The sequence below is a fragment of the Cyprinodon tularosa genome, unplaced genomic scaffold (genome assembly GCF_016077235.1).
Source record: "Cyprinodon tularosa strain WSP-4 unplaced genomic scaffold, ASM1607723v1 ctg38, whole genome shotgun sequence".
In the NCBI taxonomy this organism is placed as follows: Eukaryota; Metazoa; Chordata; class Actinopteri; order Cyprinodontiformes; family Cyprinodontidae; genus Cyprinodon; species Cyprinodon tularosa.
In genome coordinates, this window is record NW_024039096.1 from 2,287,966 (window position 1) to 2,314,813 (window position 26,848).

At 39.8% G+C, this 26,848-nt stretch overlaps 1 protein-coding gene across 10 annotated transcripts in view; it reads left to right on the plus strand.

Annotated features, from left to right (window-relative positions):
• The window catches only part of tanc2b (tetratricopeptide repeat, ankyrin repeat and coiled-coil containing 2b), a 251,316-nt gene that overhangs the window by 89,510 nt on the left and 134,958 nt on the right, over window positions 1-26,848 (plus strand). The window contains exon 1 of one of the 10 annotated variants that reach the window (XM_038296914.1): window positions 13,637-14,212. The exons of 8 other annotated variants lie outside the window; for them this stretch is intronic. In XM_038296914.1, the coding sequence (XP_038152842.1) occupies window positions 14,107-14,212 (106 nt within the window). In that variant the 5' untranslated portion in view covers window positions 13,637-14,106. Of the gene's footprint in view, window positions 1-13,636; window positions 14,213-26,848 lie in introns of those variants that run through there. One more of the 10 variants, XM_038296915.1, reaches the window with a different exon arrangement.

Sequence of the window (26,848 nt, forward strand, 5' to 3'; positions counted from 1 at the left end):
CTATTGTAATGCAACTAACCTGTGATATGACCAGCCCTTCTACATTAAGACTGGATAAAGGCTGAAACAAACTGGCATCAAGACCATGTTCCAAGCACTTTTCAGTACCTGCCCCTGCAACATCATACCTTTTTGCAGGAATATATTTATATGTCATATCTAAATCTTTTATTTAGGCAAACCTATTGAACAACCAGATATCATAGAGGTCCTAGTTCCTGAGCTGAGAACAAGTCATAACCATGCTTTTCCAACAAGGCAAGGCAGAGCCTATTTCTATTGTCCATTCACCAACAGACTCATTTATATTGCAAAGCTCACTATATGAAAGAAAGAATAATTGTATTTTGTCTTGTCTCGCCTTTTTATGTCATTCAAAATTTAATCTTAGAGAATGACAAACAGTATGCCTTTAGTATTGGAGTAACATTTATGTCACAAAAGGACCAGCCCTAGTCTCTTCATCTCACAATGCTGTCTCATGTGTTCTTCCTTTATTGCCTTTTCTTGCATACAAATGTTACAAAGTTCATTTACAAGTAGCAGAATTAACTTTGGTGGACTCTCTTTGGTCCCTGTGCACAGCTTGTACAACACATGCTCGTCTGTTGCAGCCAAGGTTGTATGCCAAGCCAAGCCAAGCTTGAAATCTCAATAACTCTGAGTCGATCTGCTGGGCCTATTTATTCTGGGAGCTAGACTTCCCACCCACAACCTTTACATTTCCCCCTGCCGCCAGATTGGAATTTGAGCTGGAAACGGGTTTCCAGCTCCAGCGGTTGAACAGCGAGCACAGGGTTAATCTGTTTCCCCATGTTTTTCACATCAGCTGTGAGATGGGCACGCATGGAGTTACATATTAACAGCGATGGTGATGAGTGGAAAAAAACACCTGGTCTCCTTACATTCAGCCACTCTTTCATCATCTCCTCAACGAGGTGGTCTCAAAAGTCGCAGTTACAACACACATAAGGCGCACCGCACCAAAGGGCGCACCGCACATTTTGAGGGAAAAAAAAGACGTTTAAGTGCGCCTTATAGTCGTGAAAATACGGTACTCACCAGATCTGAATGCCCTGTTAAAAAACTTCACATGGCGTTCCCCCGATGTCATTTACGTTGAGCTGCAATAAATGCAAAACTCTCTGCAGGTTCTTGTCTTTGTCGTCCGCTCTATTCAGCTGGCTTTGAAACACACCGCGAGAAGGTGGGGGCTGGGTGGTGAGGGTTACGGGGGCGAGAAACGCAAAAGTTACACAATAGTTACTTTTACTAGTAACTAGTTACTTTTATTGTGGAGAAACTCAGTTAGTAACTCAGTTACTTTTTGGGAGAAGTAACTAGTAACTATAACTAATTACTTTTTCAAAGTAACATGCCCAACACCGATAATTTCTACCATTTAATTAAGCAGCTAGTGCCGATTTAAGTCGAAACATATACGGTAAACTGGTGTGTGAATCATTCTTTGGATTTTCTGTTTTAAAATAAAAGAAAACTAATGAACTACTGGTTTATTTATTAAATCTTTTTTTAAATTTTATTATAAAATGAAAATTCCCAAAATTAAAAAGGTACCTTTTTTCTTACTTTAATTATTAAAGAGGCATGACAGAGTTTTTTTTTATGATACTGCCACCTGTGGCCAAAATGCAGAACTGCAGTGCTTATCTGCTGGTTCGTGAAGCTCGCTCTCAATCTTGACTAGGAATGTGAAGAAAAAAATCAATTTGGCCAAACATTGTAATTTTCGGCTGCTATGATCTTGATCTTCGAAGTTCCATGTATCAATTAAAAATAAAAAAATTTTTTTTACCTAAAACAATGAGGGAAATTGGGCTACCTCTTCTACCTCTGCAGACCTTTAGCTGCTCTATACATTTCATTTTTAAAGCTGGGATAAATAGAGCAATATATAGGAATATTGCAATGTCGTCTCGATATCGTATTGTGATCCGAAGTATCGTGACGCATATCGTATTGCAAAAAATGCTACACTTGACAAGGATTTATTTTTTTAACCTTACCTTGAGTTGCCATCGGTGTCTGAGTTGAGTTGTATGCCGGACGCTTCTGAGTATACGTAAAATCCATGTCGAATATGACGCTTCGATCATTTGCCAGTTTGGATCCATTCAACATGGACGCTCGTTACGTCACATCCACAGAAACGGCGAGGGAACTTCTGAGCCGAAGCACATTCAGGGAAAATAGGCTGCAGGCTTACAGATGCATCCACTCTCAACTACTGAGGTGTCAGTCTAATCAGCAAACAATGTTTAAGTCATAAATAAAAAGGATATTTTAAAGATATTTTACAGTAAAAACTTACAAAATATTTCTTTAAATTGAATACATGTTTGCAATGTTGATAGTCCACTGTTTTGGACCTTATTGGAATGCCATTGGGAATCCCATTCAACAGCAGCCTCTAGCCTGGTCGCCTCTTTTTCATGTACTGTAATCCAAACTGCAGGGTTAGGGTAATAAAAGCCAACATGTTTTGCCTGCAGATTTCAGCATTTTAAGTTAATTTAGCCATTGATAAGCTGTTTCAGAGGAGTGATCATAGCGCTCTGTATCATCAGCAGTGCTGTGTCTGTCTCCCTGCAGCTTCCAGATCAGCTTCTCTGATTGGTTGATGAGGCGCATCGAGTAGCATAAGTAAAATTTTTCCAACTCCAGCAGGAGCTGCATTTGCAGCGCATTCAGCGCATCGGATGCTCTGAAGCTCACGACGCACTGCTTCAGGTGCTCAAAACGCGCTGCGGGACGTTTAGCAACCATTGACTTTGCATGTAAACTAGCTGCTCCTGCTGCCTCTGCTGCTTTAGGTGTGAACGTAGCATAAGACAGCAGCTCAGTGTATTATTTCTTTCTAGTTTTTCTAGGTTTGGTGGATTTCAGGAAATCATCTCAAATCTCTTCTGAAAGTAGACAGTTTTGTAACTGGGCTAAGAACAGGAAAGCAGGACATTAAAAGTCCCTCGTTCTTGCAAGCATCATATCCCAACAGTACCCAGCAGCTGTAATATTTGTAGACATAATGTTGCAACGATGATTGTATGTCAAGATATTTGTTTCCACAATAAATGGGGGAGTGGCAGCCTAGTGGTTAATAAGGCATAGAGCTTGGAATCCTTAGGTTGTGAGTTCAAAACCCACTCCCACAGACTGCCACTTTTGTTCTCTGAGCAAGACGCTTAACCCCCGATTGCTCCCCGGGCGCCGCACAGCGGCAGCCCGCTGCTTCCCAAAAGGTATGGGTTAAATGCAGAGAGTTCCTTTCTCCATTTTTAAATCAATAAAGTTCAATTAATTTATTTTATTTTACTTGTAAATTTTAATTGTTTGATGCAAAGACGGAAACGAAATCACTAAAATATCTTTAAAACCGATCTGTCTTATTTATTGTAAAACAGTCTGTTGCTCTATTTAGACATGAACAAAATGTGTAAGATTTCTGCACATTTTTTTTTGCTGATATTGCAAAATTATTATATACTTATATACTTAAATTAAATCAATATTCATGCCTTTGGAATTTAAAATGCTGATTTTAAAATCAGTAAACTATATCAAGCTTTACATTATTATGAGGTGATATTTGAGGCGTTTTTTTTCCAGAACCAGAAGATATAATGTCTTTTAATCGAGAATAAAGTTAAAATTAATCATTTATAGCAGCTGTATTTTAATTTGATGCTTTCTGGTTTGAACTTGGTTGGTTTGTACCTATTAGGAAACTAGACAGTCCAGTCTTACATTTAAAATTGTTTGATAGATTGGAGACATTAAATGTCTCGCAGGTTTTTTTGTACAGTATATAGATATGCATCTCTGTCTCTTGGATATTGACGCAGCAACGCTGTGTTTTCTTTATTTAATCCAGCATTGTCTAAAATAAACGAGCGCCTCGTTCTCACAGCGATATCTCTACGCCTGATTGTTATGAGCCGTAATCACTGATTAGTTATTTGTTCTCAGTCAAGTGTCGAGCTCACGGAGATTATCGGCCCAGATGATTGATTGGGACCGCTCCGCTCAAACGTATAAAGGGAATTATTTCAACATCTATCTGCAGATTACACTGCACGCTCTAATCAATACAATTACAGTCTCCCCGTGGAGTTTGGTGTAAAAGTGGGAGAAAAAAATGCATAAAAACCTAGACTAAGGTTTGCTTTTATCCCACTTGAATTCAGCTCCATGTTGTAGATTTAATGGCTGTGAATTAAAAGTTACTGTGTGTCTGAGTCACGGTGGAATATTTACTGTGGGATTCACTGATGTGGGCATCCAAATATTCATCAGAAGGGTCAGGATTAGCGGAGCACGGTGTACAGTACTGCTGAGTCAGATCTGATCGCTATGTGGGTGGTCCTACAGCACACCGAACTGGCCTAAATAATCTACTTCTGGTGAATGCTGCATCTTTGAGTCACTTGCTTTAATTGGGGCTATTTTGGATATTCCAAAGGGAGATGATAAGAACGCTCGTTCTGAGAAGTTTTAAAAGGCCCTTTTTTTTCTGTGAGGAGATAAAAATCAGGCATAAACAAGCCTTTTATTTCTAGGGTTATTTTTAGAGAAAATCTTGTTTACTGTAAGACCACACAGATAATTATCCTATTCAGAACTACGCTGTTGGATACAAATCTGTTTTTTTACTCAATGTCAGACCCTAAATGTTTTACAGAAATCCCAGAATGCACAACTTTCTCTTAAAAATACCTTTTTTTTTATTGAAGTGTGTCAGATACACAGTGAAAGGACTTTGCATTGACTGGTATGAAATCCTGACGTATAATAAGTAAAAGTATTTGTTTCACAGTATCCATATTATGTCTGCGGCTTTAAATTGTCATTTTGAAATATCTGAGGTTAAAAAAAAGGTTAACTTTTCCTGAATTGTGGGCTGATTTTCACCATAATTTCTATAGTTTCTGCAACTTTAATTATCGGTCAGAGATGCTTTTAAATCGCAGTTGTTATGACGAAATTCCACTCCCTTTTGTCATGATCTTTTTTAGCGATCTGACCCACATGCAGGAAACCACTCAGAGAAACCAGGTTTATTGAAAACAAGCCGAGATGGGTCCAGTTTTGCTCTGAACGCTGGTGAACCAGGACTGAAAAGTGAAAAGGGGACGTTCAGTGTTTAGTTCAGGCTCAGTGGGAAATTTTAGCTACGATTAGCAAAAACTGAATAGCTACTGGACTCACGTTTCCAGAAAAGGTGTCCTTCAGAGAATCCAGTCGGTGTGGGTTGTTCCTGAAATTGGCTGACTCCTTGGAGGGCGGACAGGGTTTACCCAGGTAAAGTTTTTTCCTTGAGGAGCGGTGGAGCTGACTGCCACTTCGATTTCCTGAGGTACTTGAACGGGTAGTGTGGAGATGAATCCCCTGCTCAGTGTGAAACTCAAAACAATCCTTTCGGGGGGGAGAAGGTCCAAAACTTGCAATTTGCATCCCAAACTCAGTATGAAGCTCAAGACGATCCTTCCAGGGGGAGAAGGCCCAAAGATCCAGTTGGCAGGATGACTTCCTGCCGAGAGTCAAACACAAAAACAACAAGGTTAAGACTCAGGGAGACAAAAAAACTCAGTTTGACTCAGCAAAACTCAGCTTGGCTAGAGTACCCAAAACTTGCAAACACTCTGGTACTCGAGGTAGTGGCAGCCAGCAGCTTAAGAGTCCTCAGGTAATGAAGCAATCATCCGCATGTGTGTGAAAGGGCCAACGAGAACCAGGCGCCACCTGGTGGTGGAGGGAGAAAACACAAAAAACACAACCCACACAAACTGGATTCCTAACACCTTTCAGGCTCTAACTGCATTCATACTTATAATTTTGGCACGTAATGCATCTAAACCATACTTATCCGCAGAGTTTATATGACTGGGGTTTGCACAGCTACTGTAGGACAAATCGGGTTATACTGCGCACCAAGTCTGTTTTTTGTGTTGACCTAATTCATTATGTTTTGAGATTTTATTGTGTTTTAGATTCCAAAGTTGTGTTTAATGTGACTTTTATATTTATATATTGGATTTTTCATTCCATGCACAAAGAAGCAAAACAAATTTAAAGAACAAAGGAGTTATCACAAAATGGATGGATACAGCTACAAGGAGCGATTCTGTACTTTTACCTTTCACTTAAAGTCTGACATGGTCTGATTGACAACCAGTTTAATCACAGATCTGTCTGCTTCACTAACGCTGATGCTACAGGTAGCCTGTTCAGTGTAAGACAGAGGTGGATGATAATAGTCATTGCCTTGTTTTCCTTCTTCCTGTTCGTATAACCAGGTGATTATGCAATGATTGGAACTAATCTCTGTACAGGATCTTTACTTTCTGGACCTGGATTACCAACCTCTGGTGTAAAAATAAACATAAAACTGATTTTGAACTGAGCAAATGGTGAGTGAGCCTCCTGCAGACATTCTTGTTGGTCGCCTGTTCTGGCTGCTGCTGTCCAAACACGCATAGAGTGAAATTCTTCCTCTATCTTTTTGCAGTAGCTGAAGTATTTCCATATACACTGCAAAAACCATCCAGAAATAAGTACACATTTTCTTAAATTAAATGTATTTATTGATTTTAGCAGATAAATAAGATGATTTGCCAATGGAATTAGTATTTTTACTAGGGATGTACAATATTGGAATTTTAGCCGATATCCGATATGCCGATATTTTAAAACTCATGTAGCCGATAACCGATATCGATACCGATGTTAAAGCTGGACAAAAATAAGTAGTCATTGAAAATAGCAGTTTTGTTATCCATTTCTGACACTTTGAAAGATAATATACTCAAATATATTTTCATATGCTGATATCAAATTGATTTTTAAAAACGCGGTATCGATCTATTTTACTTTCAAAATCTCGTGAAATTTCATCGTTCTGTTACAAACTCTCGTGATATCTTGCAAATTCTTGTGAGATTTTGTTAGTAAAATAGATCGATACCGCGTCAATATATCAACATATAAAAATATGGCAACATTTCGTGAATTTTCAGGGGATTTCGTAGCATAACAATGACATATAGCAATATTTCATTAGTAAAACAGATTGATATGGTGTGTTTAAATGGCAATATATCAGCATATGAAGATATTGGGATATTTTAATGTATCAATATTTTTTCCCTTCGTCTTTAGAAGTTTTTAAATCTGTAAAAAATAAGTTTTTGAGGAAGAAGAAGAAGTAGTATTTTTTATTTTTTTTAGACTTTAGAAACTCAGAAGCTGATCAAATATCGGGTTAAATATCGGTGGGGTGGCCGATGTCCGATATTCAGTTTTAAGGCCGATACCGATAGGGGGCCGATTATATCGTACATCCCTAATTTTTACTCCTAATATAAGATAATATGCACTTGAAATAAGACAATGCTATTGTTTTTTTCCTTACTTTAAATGTAAATTGTCTTGTTCCATTGGCAAATTATCTCACTTACCTCCTCAATTCAAGAAATAATGCACTTAAATTAAGCAAAAATTACTCATTTAGATTTCCATTTTTTGCAGTGTAGCTGATTTTACTGTGTTTCAGAGTGTGGTGCAGCTAAAGAAGGACATAGTGAGTTTGGAAAGAAAACACAAGGCAGTTTATTCCACAGATGCTTGTAGAAATAGCTCAAAGCGAGGGCACAGAAGGCACTGCTGCTCTTCTTTGAATCCTATTTTGGAGGGTTTGATTTTCTTCTGATGAAGTGCCTATTCTGTAGGCACCTTGATGGATTATTCTGCCTTACTTAAAGGAATAGTGGAGAATGTTCTTTTTCTGGGTGGATCATCAAAATCAGTGGTCCTCCTAACTGTCAATCATTCTGGTTACATATTTACATAAGGCTGTCCTACGTGCTCATCCCCATTTTCACTTACCGGTGGTGAGTTTGACGTAGTGGAAAAATTGCAAATCTCCTTTTGTAAAGTAAGATTGTATGAGAGATGCAAACAGCAACTTTTAAATAGAGTGTGCACGAGGATAAATGGGCTTGTGCACGCTCTCTCACACGTTTAATAGGTGTTCCTTACTAAACGCTCCCTCTCAGGAGCAGGTACAAGGTTGTGAATGTGCATTTTTTTTTTCAAGTGGAAGGGGCGGGTCCTCCAATATACCCTTAACCAGGATTGCAGAGTATTTGAACTGTTTTATCATTCAACTCCGAGATATTTCCTAAATAGTGTCATATTTTTACTTTTCTATTTTCAGTTTATGCTTTTCAAATCCATTTGCTTGAGTCATTCTTTTCAAGAAGCACTCTTGTGTTCTGAGGCGTCTCTAGGAACGTGACTGTAGTTCATCATTCATCTGTCGGCAAATTATGGACAACTAGAGTGAAAAGGCTGAACCTTGTTGGATGCAGAAAGTGATGTTAAAATAATGGGGATACCAGCATGAGTCATTTAAGCAGCTAAGCTAAGCTTTGTGTTAGAAAACAGGTTATGAACCATGATCTACAGCACATCAGGTTTAAAAGTAAAGAGTTTTTTTTTTTTTTATCTACTGCTTTCTATGAAGTGCATTGATGTTTACCAAAGGAATTATTCTGATGGATAAAATTCTCCAGGTAATGAAGCAGTTGCTAGATTGAGGTCAAATTCATTTTCACTGATGGTGAAATAACGGTGAAAAGACAGCTTTCTGTTATTCTCAGTCCCTTCTAAACTCAGCAGTACACCATTAGAGAAATTGAGCCTAGGCGGAAGTTCAACTGAAGATACCCATTGTTCTCCTTCATCCGCCTACGACACAGCCAATCAGCTTCGAACCACACCTCCATGAAAGCCAATCAGCATCCAAAGTTTATCTTAAAAGGCCTCCGATCCGCAACTTGTCTTCTACCTAGTGCGTAGGCGGTGGTTGCGCTGTGTGACTTCATTTAGATGACCCCGATTCAACCCACCTCCAGCCCCTCCTCCACCATCGTAGCTAAAGCTTCATCAGAGTGTCATTCCTCCCGGACTCTTACTGCCTTCCGCGTCTCATTTCAACTGGTCCTGCCATGTTGAGCCTGGTTCTGCCAGAGGTTTCTTCCCAATGGAGAGTTTTTCCTCTCCACTGTTGCTTCATGCTTGCTCATCATGAACAGGTTCTCTCAACCTGTGTTATCCAAACTGGACTTCTATCTTCCAGGTCCTTGAGTGAAGCTCTAGTATCAGCTCCCGCAGTCCACTGGATCTCCCCATAAAGCTCAGGATACCGTCTTGCTAACCAGCAATCTACAGACTGAAACTGGGTGTACAATGTGCGATTTTTTTTTTCAATCGTTGCCTTGGCAATTTCTGCAAATTTGCGTTGAAAGCCCTAAAAAGAAAAGGCGACGACGTATTTGGACAAAGACATGGCTGAGCAAACATGGCTACTACTAGGGGTGTAAATCACACCCATCATGGCGATTTCATTCAGTATCGATTTCCTGACCCAACGATTCGATTATTTTCGATACTCAAGAATACACCTCGATACGATTCAAATAATTGGGTCATGTTTTTTTTACCTTACAGGCTAGACAATGTTTCAAATTTGAAATAAATCAATTAAAGCTGTAATATCGTTATGCATTTTTTTTGAGAAACAACAGCAAATAACAGAAGTAGAAAAGTTGTACTCCACCTAAGCCTATTAAAACCTCATTCACTGAAAAATAATAACACCCCAATGCAATACCTCGGCTCCAAATGTCCCGCCCCCTCCACAGACGCTCCGCTGCTCCTCTCCCAAATTGTAGCTGACCGCAGAAAGTGCCGCGGACAGGAGGCCGGCTTGTTTTGTTTTTATGACCGAAATTGCGAAAAACAACTCGTGAAGTTTGACCCGCTAGAAGAGCGAGGTGCGCGAGAACGCTGGGACCCTTTTTCCACCTGGATCTCCACTCTTTTTGGCCCTCATGTCCCTCCGTCGTCAGACTAAACTCGCCCCCACTTCCTCGCTGCCTCGGCCGTATCTAGACCCACAGCGTGTAGCACAGACCACGCTTCAATATTGAGCATAATTTAAAAATGTCTGTGTCAAGCTCACTGCAATACACTGCTGTAAGAGTATAACCAGGAAGTGAGGTAGGAGGGCAAAATAGGTTTAGCCCCACTGCAGCACGGGAGGGAGAATTACGCCCAGGAGCTAATGGATAAAAATAGACCGGAGGAAAAAAAAACATGAATCGATACTTTTGTTTCGATGCATCGGATCGTCGGCTGTTGGATCGATGCATCGATACAAAACGATTATTATTTACACCCCAAGCTACTACAGTCTGTCAATTTTACAGAAAGAACTCCATTTCACTCATTGCACCCCCGCCATGATTCTGTGTTTACATCTGAGAGGAAAAAGAAAAAGAAGAATCCTTGTTTGCGCACTGAACGATTTGCCTAAGATGGTCAGGACAAAATCATGATTCCTGATCGGGAGGTGGTCGTTAGAGGCTGATCGTCCCTCCTTACCCTTTGTACACTACACGACTCACGATCAGGCTGAAAGTCGGCCCGATCGAAAAATTCTTGCTGGACTGGAAAATCACCCCGAAAATCGCACATTGTACGCTCGGCTTGACCAACTTCATCTATCTCCACTCCACCACCAGTTTCAGGCCTGGGAGGATCAGTCCTGTTATTTACTCTTGTTCATGCATATCTATCAATATTCAGCGCTATGTTTCCTGCCGTGGTCTGAGCGCCAAAGACCAAGTTATTGTATCAATACATTTCTTCGTCTTTTCTCTCCATGTGAGTTTTTTAGATTGAGTTGCCTGATCCTTCCCACACGTTGCATTGTGAAATAACTCTAAAACATTTGGATCATCTGGGTCTCGTGCTCTCACGCTGCGTTCGCTGTCCTCTGAAATGTTTTTGCAATGAACACTGACATTTTTGACATCCCTATCTGCACGCCTCCTTAGGCCAGCATCGCACCTCCAGGATCTTCAATTATTGACATAATTTCCTCTCTCAACTATCCCTGCTGACGCTGAATCTTAAACCACGCTGATAGAAAATGTGACATTTTCAGCTTCAGTGTCGCAGGTGAAAAATAAGCAGTGAAGGTTAAGAAAAAAAGAGGAGCGATTGAAATGCAAGCATGATGCCTCCAGGAGGAGCCGTATGAGAGTGGAGACAAAAATGACCTTTTTTATACAGTTTGACATTTAGAGATAAGCCACTTTTAAATGAAAATAAAGCTAATATTTTACTGTATTTTTAAAGACTGAAGGGATTTATTGAAATTTGACTTTAAAAGTCGGCTGGTTTGTTGTGAGTTTTAGGGCTGCAACTGACGATTATTTTACAAAACTGTCGTTTTTTTTTTATTAATCGATTCTAAACCAGATAGCCAAAGTTTCCTTAAAGAATATTTTTTACAGAATAAAACCAGGTGAAACTAAAACTTTTCCACTTGTGGAGTTCTGGATAGAACATGTTTGGATAGAACACATTTTTTTATCTTAATTGCAAAATGTTTATATCTATTTTTTTTTTTTTCTTTTTTACAAATTTGATATTATTACATTTTTTTGTTATTAAGGTGGCTTAGTCTGTCAGCTTAAGGCATCTTTTAGAGTCCTGTTAACAATTAAACAATTAATAAATTAGTTGATGATTATTTCAATAGTTGATTAATCACATTTAATCCGATAAATTTTTCAGTCTTAGTGGATTTTATTATATATGTTATATCTTATGGCGGCATCAGTTCAGTTTTTATTTTTTTATTTCTCTGTTTAAGTATAAATTTTATTACATTTGGCAATTTCAGTTTTACTGTCGTGTCAAGAATGAGGAAATCCATTAAAAATGAGAGAGGTGGATACCTTTCTGCTTGAGAAAGGTTAACTTTTCTTTTTTAACTTTAGGGTTTTTTCATGCCCCTCTAACTTATGGTAATCTGGGTCCCACATGGATCATTTTATGTTTTCAATGATAACAATAAAAATATTTTTCTTTCCTTGCAGTTAATTGAGCTCAGCTGTAGGAAGCTGGTTTTTAATTCCTATTTAAGACAAAAATAGAACCTATCTATCAAATATTATATTTAAAATAAGGAATCAATATCCTGTTATTGTGTTTCTCATTAAAACGTAATTTTCTGTTAGTGATCCACCGTCTGTGCACTAGGTAGCAGACTAGTTGCAGATCGGAGGCCCTTTAAGATGAACTGCCGATGCCGATTGGCTTTCGTGGAGGTGAGGTTCAATTCAATTCAATTCAGTTTATTTATATAGCGTCAAATTCACAACACGTCATGTCAAGGCACTTTACAGTTCAACCAGATCATACAGTCAAATTGATTCAAAGTTTTCTATCTAAGGAAAACCAGTTGATTGCATCGACTCATTGACTCAAATACAATCCCTCACACTAAGCATGCCTGTAGCGACAGTGGAGAGGAAAAACTCCCTTTTAACAGGAAGAAACCTCCAGCAGAACCAGGCTCAGTGTGAGCGGCCATCTGCTGAGGCTGACTAGGGTTTAAGGAGACAGAAGCAGAGATACAAAAAGCAGCTGTAAAGGCGGCCCCGTCCAGGAAACACACAGCCAGGCAAACGAGCTTCGAGCCAGCTCCCATGCCAGAGGATGAAGAGAGCACATCCACTCAGTCACGGTCAGAGAAACAGGACCATACTGGAAAACAGGCCGATCTCCAGCATGTGGTTCAAAGCTGATTGTCTGTGTCGCAGGTGGATGTAGGCGAGCAATTAGCTTCTTCAGTTGAACTTCTGCCTAGACTCCATTAAAGTATTTCTGATTCTGATTCCTGGTTGATGGGACAGGTGTTGTGAATGAAACGGTGCCCAGCTTGAAAGACATCTTCTGCCTCCATTTATCTGTTTACTACAGTGTGTTGAATTCCTGTTAATGTGGATTTAAAGACATTTTAATTAGTGAAAAAAAAGTCAAATAAACCAAAACTTCTGCGACCCCCAAGCAGTACCTCCATGGACCCCCTATTGAAGACCTGCAATCTAAAACATGCATAAAAGTGGTACTTGAAGACCATTGGTTTAGCTGAGGATGTATGAATCTTAGTTAAATACCTTGTATGGTCTCAAACATATCTAACATAACTAAATATTTTTATTCTCAATCAGTGCTTTACTTTTGCACCTTTTTAAACCTTGTTGATAACATTTTCAGGCTTCTGGACGTGTGACACAGTAACTCGTTGCAGGAGATGAATAAAAAAAGAACTGCAGCTTTACAACCTTACGTTTGTAACTTTAACAAAAGCAAGGCCAGTGCTCCATAAAGTGGCCACCTCAGAAGATTTGAACCTCTAAGTAGCCATAAAACATGGCTGCAGCTGTGCAAATAGAGTTTCAAGGGTGAAACAAGGACAGGCGAGATGTTTGAGCCCCAAAAGAAAAAAACGGAGCTGGGGTTTATTGAAATCCTGTTTTCTCCTGCTTTGTTTTCTGTTCCTGATCCGATGTGTCCCCAAAGCTCTGCTCCTTAACAATAAACTGTGTCCCTTTAATAACGCCCTTCCCCTTTTTTTATGCCATTTTCTTTCCTGCCTCAGCACCCACCCTTCTCCTCCCCCCTCCTTTTTGCTCTGTGGTTGCTATGAGAACAGCAGCACTGCGCCATTCATCTGCTGGAGACCTGGGCTCCTGCTCCTGTAGAGAGAGCACACACCTCTCACAGCTATACATAACCGTGAGCGCTAATGCAGTCACAGGCAAACGAGGAGGTCACCTCAGTCTGAAAACGCAGGAGATTCCACTTTTGTTTTTGTTACGTCTGATTTGTTTTGCCAGAGTGAAGATTTTAGTCCCTGGAGAGCTTTGTTACCAGCATCCATAACGGAGTTATCACCTCCGTGCCTCCCTCTTTCCCCAGTGACACGGTGACTGCTGCACTCTTCCTTCCTTCCCATCCTTTCCTCCCTCTCTCCCTCCTCCTCCCCGTCTCGCTCCGCCCGTCGCTGCCCGAGCAGCCTGACTCCGTATCACTCACTGCGCCTGAGCCGAGCGGGCAGCATCTCTCCTGAAACCTGTGGAGATTTCAAGTGAAAATAACGGGGTGGTTTTCCTCTCCGCCCTGCTTCTCAGCTACTGCTTCACTCTGATCCTCTTCCATCATTTTTTGATGAACTGGTCATCGCTCGGGGAGGAAGGATTGCTTGCGACGCTGGAAGGAGGCGACCTGGTGCCGTATCCGAGCCTTCAGGAATGCGAGGTCTGGTTTGAAAATGGTGAGCCCGGCCACACCCTCCTCCTTTTTTTTTCTTTCTTGTTTCATTCCTCCATACATGCCTGCAAACTCTGCCGCCTCCCCTCCCTCCCCTCCTTTCACCTGCTGCTCCACCTTTGCTCTGTCTGCTGTCTTAGCGCACAGCTGGAGCATCTGTGCTGACCGCCGGTCCGAGTGACGTTTGTGCAGACATGGGAGGAAAGTAAGAAAAGTGATCTCCCTCCATGAATTGATGCATCTGTCAAAGGGCTGAACTCTATTCACAGTGTGGGCTTGAGGGCCTGTGAATCAACCAGTGTGATAATGTGTTTTTTTTTGTGGTCTGTTTCATGCGTCAGCGTGGGTGAGCATTCGATTGTCTTTTAGTGTGTGTATGTATACGTTTGCTGAAGTGTGTGTGTCTGAGCACAAGCTGTGGGCGGCTAGTGGTGCTTGCTTTCGCTGATGTACGTCTCACTTTTCCTTCCCGTTTGTATCCGATGGTTGCATAAATGGGTTGAAGTTGCTGGGGAGTTGTTTTTTCTCTCTTCTCCTCACTCTGCAGTCGGCAGCAGCTTGTTGTGCCGCTCCAGAGTCACCCTGTCGTACGCTGGGACACGGTTCCTCCTTCTAGCTCCGGTGCTGCCGGCACCCCTGCATCCCTGCCTGGTCCCCCGGGGTGGGTGGGTGGGGGGGTGACTGTAAGCTCATCTGTGAACAGAACAAAATGTCTCAATAACACTATCTGCCAGAAAAACACCTCATCAGCAGCTGCTATCACCGGGTCTCGGGTGAATGCCTTTTGATGAGGCGCCTTCAGCCGGTTTTCACACCACTTAGCATCACCACCTGGAGAGGGAGCTTTGATGAGCTTACTTTGTCAGCTGTCATTCAAAATGTACAAGGCAATGATGCTAGGAATCTGAAAATGAGAGGTGCTGAATGGCCATGTTTACCGAGTCAGTGGTGGGTGAAGGTTTTCCTTGCCTTAAAATTCCTCGTGGTGAGATCAAACCTGATGGAGCAAGTCGGCAAACAGACCACATCCTGGATTCAGGGTTGTTTAGTGTTGCTTGTATATCATTATTGGGTGTAGTTAGCAGAGTATAATCTTTTGATTAATCTAACTAGACAAGCCAATAAGGTGCAAAAGTGCTGAAAACTTTTTTTTAAAATCCTAATCAAAGTTAAGTTCAAATAAATTCCAGACAAGACACAAAATAAATGTAAACATATGGTTAAATTTTATGATGATGTTAAATGATTGATTCCAGGCATTCCTATTTAAAGGTGGAGGCAGCCACAATACAGGCTTAAATGGGATTAAATTAGACTTAATCTGGACGTATGTTTGCCTCTAATTTAAGCATGTTTTTTAGTATAAAACAAGGAACTTAAATGAGTTTTATAAACTATTGTGAGGAAAAGATTTAGCTGCTTGGTCATGATAACCAGAGTCCTAATCTCGCTCAGATTAGCCTCTTATAGCCTAATGGTTGTAGAAATTATGCTTTTTGAACATGTTTACCTCCATATTTGGCCAAATGTACGTGAGAAACCTGTCAGTTGTAGGACCTGGAGTCAGCGCTGTAAACATCATGTTATTTTGACCATTACGGTTGTGCTTGTTTAGGTCTGTGTATCTGCCATGAAGCCCCCACGCCTCATACTCTCTCCTCAACATGCAGACAAAGAGATCAACCTTTAAAGATGGGCAGGGAGGCCGTAGGGAGGTTTAAAGGAATAGAGAAAGCAGAGAGGAAGAATAAAGGACAGCTTGAAATTGTTTCTCCTTGACCACATTATGTTTTACATTCACATGCAATCAATTCAATTCTCAACACGTCATCTCAAGGCACTTAACAGTTCACTAGATCATCCAGTCAAATTGATTCAAAGTTTTCTATCTAGGAAAAAACAGTTGATTGCATTCACTCGTAGGCAATAATAAGCATGCTTGTAGCGACAGTGGAGAGGAAAAACTCCCATTGAACAAGAAGAAACCTCCAGCAGAACCAGGCTCAGTGTGAGCGGCCATCTGCTGAGGCCGACTGGGGTTCAAGATCCTGGTCAGAACCCTTGAGATGAGGCTTTCAAAGCCAAAAAACATAACTATCAAGCATGGCGGTGGCAGTATCATACTGTGGGCTGTTTAGCTGCCAGGTAGAAGTAGAATCAGCGAGAAAAACTGTATCCTAAATCTTAACATCACCTTAGATCTTCGGCTTAAAAGTTTAAAACCTTTTAACAACTGGATGTTCTAACAGGTCATTCATCTCAAACACAAGTCCTGGTTTTAAGAGAAATGAATAAACTTGCTTATATTAGACTAAGAGGACTCCGACCTCTAGCCTCGTGAGACGTGAGACCATCCTGATCTCGCGAGCTTTCATAGTTTCACTCGCAGATCAGTCTTGAGACTCTTCGTTAAAGAAAATTTGGAGCCGTTCACCAAACGAACGTCCAATCAGCGTTGGCTTTGAGGCGGGTTGAGGTGTGACGCAACGAGAAGCGCGACAGTTCAGTCTAAAGAACATGGCGGCTTCAGCCGATTAAACTAGCGTTAGCGTGGCTATCGAGCAAGTTTTATCGGAATTACAGAGTATTTCTTCACTGAAAGAAGAGCAAAACACTGCTCTGGAGGCTTTTCTCAGAGGAAAAGATGTTTTTGCTCTTCTCCCGACTGGTTTCGGCAAGAGTTTGATCTATCAATTGGCTCCTCTGTTGTCGTCGCTCTGTTACGTCATATGCTTCGTTGATCTGATTGGTTTATTTGGCCCGTCTATCACCAACATAGGCCAATCAGCTAACCAGTATTTTCACCCCTTCCCAAAATTACTTTAACGGAAGGTTTCCAGATGGATTTGCTCCGCATATCCATCTGGCGGAGTCAGTTTATTCGACCTCAGGTCATGCTGAACATTTGAAACATTGTCCAGGTCAGGAAATATATCTAATGAATGAACCGAGTAGACTGACAGTCCTGTTTGTCGACGCCTTGCTAGTTTCTATTAATATAATCGTGCTACCATGTAACAACAATGCTCTAAAGAATGACTGGAGCTAAACATAAATCACATTTGATGCTTGTCATTTAAAATGTAGGTCCCACAGTCTTCAAATGATCCCAAAAAGTAAAGCTGCTGAGGTTATAGCATCTGTCTCATCAAGTTTTTCCTATTATTACTTTACCTTTAAGTGTCAAATTATCCGTTTCAATGTCCTTTAGGTCATATATATTCTTAGGATAATTTAAAAAAGCCTCGAACAGTAGCTGTCCAAATTTCTGTGACCCACTTATGTTAATTAAAAAAGCCATACTTCCTCTCCAGCACATCAGGGTCACAGTGATTTATGTAATTGCTTGATATCTTTCCCACGTCGTCAAACCAAATGCATCACAAGCCTCAGACATCGCATGACAACACAAAGACAGACTGAAGGTTAAAGTCCAAGTCTCACGCCGTGATGTTTCCGAGTTGTAAGATTCCCGACGCGGCCTCTGGCTGCCTCTAACGCTCGATTGCAGTGTTGATTACAAAAGCAGTCCCCACAGACCGCCGGACGCTGTGTCTCACTTTACCTGACAGCGCGGTCATACATCAGGTGTTGACAGAACTACCCACCCCCCCAAAATACATCACCATGCTGCCGGCTGTGGAATGTGAGAAGAGGAATGTAATTAAGTTGCGTATGAGGCGGTTTTTGTGGCCTTTCATTCACTCGGTCTGAGTTTATTAACACAGGTGAAAGTTATTTGAAATTCTCTTTTCAGACAGACTTTTTTTTTTGGATTATTCTGTTCAGAGATGCTGTGAGTGACTAATGTAGCACGATACACTCTGGAGCTATGAAGAATATTCTAATAATGTATTTATATCCGTTCTCATTGATGAAAAGCCAGTTTTAGTGAAGGACAAACTGACTGAAGGTTTTCTTCCTGTATTCTTGTATTTGGCTCCTGAGTGATCATCACTGAGTGATGCTCTGCGTTGGTTTTCTGCCTGAATTGTTTTGAAAGGTCAAAAATCTCAGGTTTTAATTTTATCTCCTCTGCATTTGCTGTGTCACCTACCTGGTTTGTAGAAAACTCCAACCAGGATGATTTCATGACTTCACTGCAAAAACGATCTAGAAATAAGTAAAAATTTCTTAAATTAAGTGTATTCACCCTTAATTTCAGTAGATAGATGATATAGTTTGCCAATAGAATTAGTAATTTTACTCTTAAAATAAGATAATTAGATAATATGCACTTGAAATAAGACAATGCAGTTGTGTTTTCTTATTTTAAGTGTAAATTGTCTTGTTCCATTGGCAAAATGTCTCTTTTACCTCCTCAATTCAAGAAAAAATGCACTTATGTTAAGAATAAATGACTTCTCTGATTAGCCTCTTATAGCCTAATGGTTGTAGAACGTCAACCCCTGTAGATAGTCTTCCTATTTGAAATTGTGGACGTTTTATGCTCAATATACTGCTGTTAGCATCAGTATCAGCCGGTATTATAAGCTTTTTTTTTTATATATTGATTTTTTTTATTAATGTTGCTACTGATTTAGAGAGCTTTATAAATAATGGGACTAAACAGTATCTGTCTATTTATCTGCAATTATAAATATTAGTGTATTTTGTTGCTGTTGCTTTCTCAACAAAAGGAAAAGCATTAAATAGATATCATCAATCAGGACCTGTAGCTGCAGATACATCAGCACCACCATTCTAGAGTTTCCTCACCAACTTTCATCACAAACTAATTTAACCTGGCTTTAAGATTTTCTGCTGTGTAGCTTGGTCTGGAGCTTTGCTGCCATTAACCTGCGAACAGCTGGACTCTGTCGATGTGACTTCTGGAGGCAAAAGTCATGCTTTAATGTGGGGTTTTCAATTTAACGGGGTTAAACATAAGTAAATGTAAAAAAAATACGTTTTAAAATTCATCCATAGATCTCCCTCCATTAGGACTCATGTAAAGACCCAGTAAACTGAATTCCCAAAATATGTCACAAATGATAAAAATGCATATTAGTGAGGATACTTAGGCGTTTAGAACAAAAGAAAAAAAATGCTTTAAGGTTATTAATTTCAGAATACTAATAAATGTGAGCTAAGTAGTGCGATTTGAAAGGGTAACAAATTAATTTATTTCTGCATAAAACAGCATGATTGACAATGAAATAGGAAAACCAGACAGTAAACAGCTGGGATGTAAACATGTGAAGGTTGTAAAGCCTAGTAGCTGCTGGGAGGAAGGATCTGCGATAACGCTCCTCAGGACACCCAGGGTGTGGCAGTGTTTGGCTGGAGAAGCTCAGCAACAGCTTCACGCATAGAAGACATTGTTAAATAATGATGGTAATTTTGAGCGCCCTTCTGTTTCCCACCACCTGCACTGCGTCCATCCTTCATCAGAGCCGTTCTTCTCGATGAGCCCATCTAACGGCTCCCTCTGAGCCGCAGATGAACTGCTGCTCCAACAAACGACACCACAGATGGTGGCCGATGCCACCAGAAAAGGAGGTCTCCCTAAAATAAACATGTAATCCCATTAAATAGAAAGTTGTTCTTTGTTTTAATTTGAATATTAGTTTGTTAATGTTATTTTAATATCTTCCCCTTTGGGGCGTTGTTCTATTTTTTCTTGGATATTAAGAACCTTCTGGGAACCTTAAAAAAAAGCTGTAGAGTGGAGAAGAGAAACCCGCAGTGTGCTATTATTAGCAATGATAAGAATTTGCTTACAAAACAAAGCAGTGGGTTACATGCACCACCTCAGTGTTTTCTGCAAATCCTGCAGGAGCAGAGCTGAGCAAAAGCTTCCCAGTGACACTGGCTTATCATGTGTTTGCATGCAGGTCCGATCGATTACAGACCATTTCACCGGGGAATGACCACATGCTCGCCGTTAACAGTCCCTTCTTGTTTCTCAGACGTTAAAGTATTTCAGGGTTCCTACAGCATGATGCAAGTTAAATTCAAGACTTTCTAAGACTTTTTAATGCCACTTGAAATAAAAATTTAAGACCAAATTTACAAGAAACACAAGAAAAACCAGCTTGCGACAACTTAACCCAAAGGTTTAATTTAACATAAACCACTGCACTAATGTTTCAAATGTTGAAAAGCTTCCCATACAGGAAGAAAGCTAAAAACACACAAATGACAGATAAATTTTAACAATTATTTAATTGAAATCACAAACTTAGTTTTAGCAGGGAACAAAACAAATCAGTTTTAAAGCCCCAACATAACCAGTGCTAAGCCTTTTTTGCAGCTATTTTTCTTTGTATGTTTGTATGTTTGATTTGGTGATAAATGGAGGCGTTGCAGAGACAAGGGTGGAAAAAAACCGAGAAATACTGGCTGTTTATCAGTACCTCAATTTTGACGCTTTGTGTTTCGCGTTTCGCATGCGACTCCACTGCCTTAATTCCCATCGTTCCGAGCTTGAATGACTTCTTGCACTAAATCAACTGAGCCTCATGTATGTTCCCTGGTTTTATCCATGGAGAAAACTCTTGGCTGGAGCTAATTTTGGTTACATTTACACTTGCTCATATTTTCCAGACAAAAAGTTAATGGCGCATCTCCCAAATGTCCCGCCCGCAACAACGCTTTTATTGGTTCCGCTATCGGGACGGAACAAACAATGGCGAGCCGTTAGTTTTTTTTAAATAAAAAAAAAATGTTTTCAATTTTAATGTTTTGTTTTGTTTGTTTTAAAAAATAAGACCTTTGAAAGACTGATTTAAGACATTTAAATACCAATTAAGGCCTTAGTTTTATTTTGAAGAATTCAATGCCTTTTAAGACTTTTTAAGGACCCGCGGGAACCCTGGTATTTGCTCGGTCAGGGATTTCAGGGTGTTCTTGGAGGTGTTTGTACGCCCATAATGGATAATGTTAGAGTTTTTAATCGGATTAAGAATTTTAGGGGCTTTGATGGATTTTTGTTTTATGTTGCCCAGATTATTGAAAGCATCTTAATAAGAACAGCTGGAAATAAAAAGACACACGGCAAAAAATATCTAGAAATACATAAAAAAAAATCCTAAATTAAGTGCATTTACCTTTAATTTGAATAGGTAAATAAGATGATCTACCAATGGAATGAGTATATTTACTCTTTAAATAGATAGTATGCATTTAAAATAAGACAAATAGTTTTTTTTTCCCCATTTTAAATGTAAATTGTCTTGTTCCATTGGCAAGCTAAAAATTCCCTTATTTTGCAGCCACTGCAAAAAGGATCTGGAAATGAGTACAAAAATGCTTAAATTAAGGAAATTTACTCTTAATTTGAGCAGGTAAATAAGATCGTTTGCCAATGGAATCTGTATTTTTACTCTTAGAATAAGATAATTAGATAATATGCACTTGAAAAAAGACAATGCAGTTATTTTTTTCTTATTTTAAATGTAAATAGTATTGTTCCATTGGCAAAGTGTCTCACTTACCTCCTCAATTCAAGAAAAAATTCCCTTATTTTAAGAAAAATTTAAATTTTTTGCAGTCCAGTCCAGCAATTCACCTTTCTCTCTGCTGTTTTAATTTTCTGTCATGGAAAATTTTAATTAAATAACATTAGGCTGAAGAAAACATCCTGCCTATGCTAATTTTCTCAATGACAAAGGGTGTGTTTTCCAGTGAGGACACGCTGGGAAGTTATAAATATCTCCTCAAGGGGGTGAACTCCAGCTGGAATAAAGGTCATGACAGCGCTGCTATTATTAGACCAACTTATCAAGTGGCGTCCTTGCCAATTATGATACTCTCACTCTCCTAAAGGGATGTTATGTATCATTTTACAGCTCCTTTCCTAATCGAAGGCTTTTTGAGAGGATATTAGAAGCTCAGAGTCACTGCTGTTCAGTAACCTGCAGTAAAGGGAATCCATAAGAAAAGAAAGTTAACGCCGTCGCAAATGTTCAGCGTTAACAATAGCTGCTGTGCTTTTACGGCTGAGTCACGAGGCCACGCTGCATTAGAGATGAAGTATTGGTAAAGGAGAGTAGACAGCTGCTTGGAAAGCCTGCAGTGGCGACATTAGTGGAACCTGGACCAGATTGAAGCTAAATGAGAAATCAGGACACGTGTGTTTTTACTGGAAATGTTTCCAACCTGAGGATTTATGTTCATACATCATGAAAAACAGATGTTTAAATAGATTTCATTAATATTCTTAAAAGGGATAGAAAGTTATCTTAGAGTTTTACTTTTGCTTCACTGCAAAAAAATGAAATCTAAATAAGTCATTTCTTCTTAAAATAAGTGAATTTTTTTCTTGAATTAAGGATTTAAGTGATGCACTTTGCCAACGGAACAAGACAATTTACACTTAAAATAAGAAAAAACAATTGCATTGTCTTATTTCAAGTGCATTTTATCTAATTATATTATTTTAAGAGTAAAAATACTCATTCCATTGGCAAATCATCTTATTTACCTGCTCAAATTAAGGGTAAAAATTTTTTACTCATTTTGAAATCATTTTTGCAGTGTTGGAGGTTTAGATCAAATTTTCAACTACACTGCAAAAAATGGAAATCTAGATGAGTCATTTTTGCTTACATTAAGTACATTTTTTCTTGAATTAAGGAGGTAATTGAGATACTGTGCCAATGGAACAAGACAATTTACATTTAAAATAAGAAAAAAAAATGCTTTGTCTTATTTCAAGTGCATATATATCTAATTATCTTGTTTTAAGAGTACAAATACTAATTCCATTGGCAAATCATCTTATTTATGTACTCAAATTAAGGGCAAATACACTCAGTTTAAGAATTTCTGTACTTAATTCTAGATGTTTTTTGCAGTTTAGAGGCTCCTTTCAACACTTCTTAATCAAAAACATAACAATTTATTGTAAATGAAGCGTTTCTTCATTTCTTTAAACTGATATTTGGTAAATTGCAATAAAAATAACACACCTTAGTCGTTCCTAAGTTCCTAAGTTAAGGATATAAATTCCTTAATCATTCAATAACTGCCTGTTTCTTTTCATTTAATCAATGAACTAAATGTTGTTCTCTTCTTTGTGGCGGCATATATTCTTTCTTAATGATTCCAATAATATTTTTTGTTCTTTTTCTTGGTATTTACTCCCACCTGAGTACTAGATTTTTGCAGCTCTCCCAGAGTTGGAGTTAGCCTCATGGCTGCTGCTGTAATGCTCGCCTTTATCAGCCTGTCAGATGTGCCCCGCTGCCATGTGTTGATATGTTGATAGTTGTGTCGTTTTCTAAGGCAGAACGGCGTCTGTATTTGCTCTAACCTTGGACTGTGGTTTTATCATCACTATACTCTCCCTGACCACTTTCCTAATTAGTTCATTAACTAATGGCCGTCAGTTAAATACCAAAATGAAAACATGCATCACTCCTTTGTTTCAATCTGTCTCAAAGTTTTGTAAAAGACACAGAAATGTGATCATGACGTACAATTTCTTATCGGTTTTCCAAGAAATGCTTTAGGAAACAGATTCTTGGATCAGAAACCTTCAGGATCTCTTTTATTTCTGCCATGGCTGTAATCCAGGTCCAGTTTAGACCGCGTGAGAAAGTAAAGGAGCAGCTTTAAGCCTAACCTTTACCAATCCATACTTCAACCTAACCCTAACCCAATTGACACCTTAGCCCTGAACCTAAACATTAGCAAAATCTGTTGGTGAAATTGGAAAAATGGTCCTCACTCTGAGGGCTAGACAGGTACACACACACACACACTCCTAAGGATGCTTAAAATTCTTACTGCACTCCACCTTGCTCTGTTAATCCCAAGGCTGTAATAATGGATCCGCATGTGCACGTGTGCGCACGGCCTCACGCTCACATTCCCTCGTATGAATCTAAAAGCAGGCCGAGTCGTTCTGTCTAAAGGACCCGCTCTCTGCTGCGTGCAACAGCAACATCTGCTCTGCATTGTTTGGTTGACAAGTCAACACGGGTTGCACACGGAAGCACATGTGGTCCGTGAGTCGGATTACCGATGAGCACACTGGGATCAGGCCTCCTGGTCAGACTGGCTAAACGATCAACTCTCAATACTCAACTTCCCATCCTGGAGTTATGATCCATCAAGCTTCTGTTTGAATGGATAAGATATTAAATGAAACAATATAAAGATGTTTCACTCTGAGTGAGCTGACCTCTGTAGTCAATTCTAGATAAACTGGTTCCTTTAATTCTCTCATGTTGGTTTGTTGTTTTTTTATCCTAATGCAGAATCTCAAGTGAATTTCAACATTTTATTTACAAAAAACAAGAAGAATCTGGAAGCAGAGAACTGCAGGAAGTCAGTTTTCTGAAAGTCAACTTTCTTGGTCTGAGGGGAGAGAGCAGACTGATCAGGGAGGAGTTGATTGATGAAAGCTCATCACTGATTGATTTGTTTACTTGAGAGATGAAGCGGAGGTAGAATGGATCTGAAGGGGTTTAATTCAGCGGGATTTTTAGACGTACAGTGTGAGGAGGTAGGTCGCATCAGAGCGTCGGGTTGCACAGTGTGAGAACATGCATCCTGAGCTGTGAACTTTTAATCCCAGAGTGAGCTGTAGCTGCATGCAACAAAAAAATATCACACTGTTTTTCCCCGGCTTAAGACAGATTTTTTTGGTTTCCATCTTTGCTGTTTTGCCTTGCATCCAATAAGAGACAGACATTCTACTGACATGACGACTTCAGGTAGTACCGAAATGCAGCGAAGAGAGATTATATTTATGGAAAAGGGACAATTGTAATCAGTATTATCAATCTAATGTTTAGCAATGGTAGCGCAAGCAACTTCATGTTTTCCTAAAATCTCACCCCTGGGTGGCCTCTGCAGTTAGTGAAACCGCATGTTACCACTTTATAATTTTTAGCTTATTAACAGTTAAAGTGTAACTATTTGTAAAATAGTTACACTTAATCATCATGGATGATGTGTGTGAGAATGTACTATTCTTATTAACTGTTTTGTATCAGTTATTGTTATTTATTTCTTATATTATGTGTAAATGGTGGTGACAGTGATTTTTGTTTTTGTTTTTAAGCATATGCACTAGGTATGTAACGGTTTATAAAAACAGTCCGAACCGTTCGGTTCGGTTCGCATGTGTTGCGTTCGGTTCATGCGCTGCTCCTTTTTCTCATAGGGGAAGCGTTTACACTCCAGAGCAGAAGGTGGCGGTACTGCGACCAAAGCCAACTACCAGTAGTAAACAAGAAGAAGAAGCGAAGCAGCGTAGCCGGGTGTAGCAGAAAAAAATCAGTTGTTGTGGAGAATTGTGTGGGTATGGCGAGTGGGAAAGAACAGTAGTTGGAAGACGCGCCAGCAGCACTTTATAGGTCTGCTGTATGGGACCACTTTGCATTTAGAGTGACCTACGATGACGGCGGAAAGAAAGTTGTGGATAAAAGTGCAACAGTGTGCAAGCATTGTGCAACACGTGTTGTTTATGCTAACAGCAACACGACCAACATGTCATGCTAACCCCGAAATTTTGTGAACCGTTCCACCTCTAATAGGCACTGATCGATTGCACTTTTTAAAATTTTGTTGTTCTTGTTACAATGACAATAAAGATAAATTGAATTGAATCAGGTGTAGAAATAGTAAAAAAAAGGTTTTAGTTTATAGGACTGGTATTTATCACAGTTTAGGGGTTTTGGTTCACGAATCACAGCTTTACTGGGGTAGAAATGGGAAATGATCCTGGAAAAGTGCAACATTTCATGGAGTATCTGTAGGAATGTTTGCAAGCATCAGCATAGCAGTGAGTTTGCTGCATGGGTTTAACAGCTAAATTGTTTCATATATAAGAAAAACATCCTGAATATCGTCTTAATAGTCTTAAAAGCAGATAAATATGTAAAGTAACATCGACTGATTGGCCCTGTGAGAATCTCACTCACAGCAGACTGTTTTCTTCCAGAGCCAAGGCTGTCTCCGCTTATGTCTTTAAAAGCCAAACAGGTGGAATCAAGGTGAAAAACTGGAGGAGCTGCAGCTGTAACCCGACTAACATCCAACTAGACAAAGAGCTTCTTTGATTACATTTGAGCAAAAGGCTGTTAACACCACCTTTGAGAGGTGGACGGCCTCCTCCACCACCCCCCTCCCCCTCCCTTTTCCCCCCCTCCACTCTGCTGTTGCCATAGATACGGCAGGCGCGTGTTGGGTTTCTGCAGAGCTCTGCAGACAGCGAGCCGACGTATGTCCTCACCCACGTCATCGCCATGTGTGTGTGAACGCATCGGCGTGTGGGTGCCGCCGACTTCGCCTGAGCGATCGCATGTAACGGAAACAGTGGCAGAAATGATAAGTCGTCGCCGTAGATGGACTCCTATTCATCAGTCACTCTGCGAGTAAATGTGTGTTGCATTCATTAGCCTCCTATTCTTATTCAGAGCTTGTGATCCATTTGTTGAATATGTGACTGAACTTTTGTGCTGTTTCTCAGCAAAAACACCAATTTTCTCTTTTTCTTCCTTTGGATTAATTCATCAAAAGTCAAAATTTGATGTATTTCAGCCTTTTTTTTTTTTTTTTTCTCCGTACGACAACACTTCCTAATCTCGCATGTGCACTTGCACATGTCACATGCATATTCATATTCACACCCTCGCATGCATAGCGCATAGCAAATATCTATTTCACGGCCACGTGGATCTGC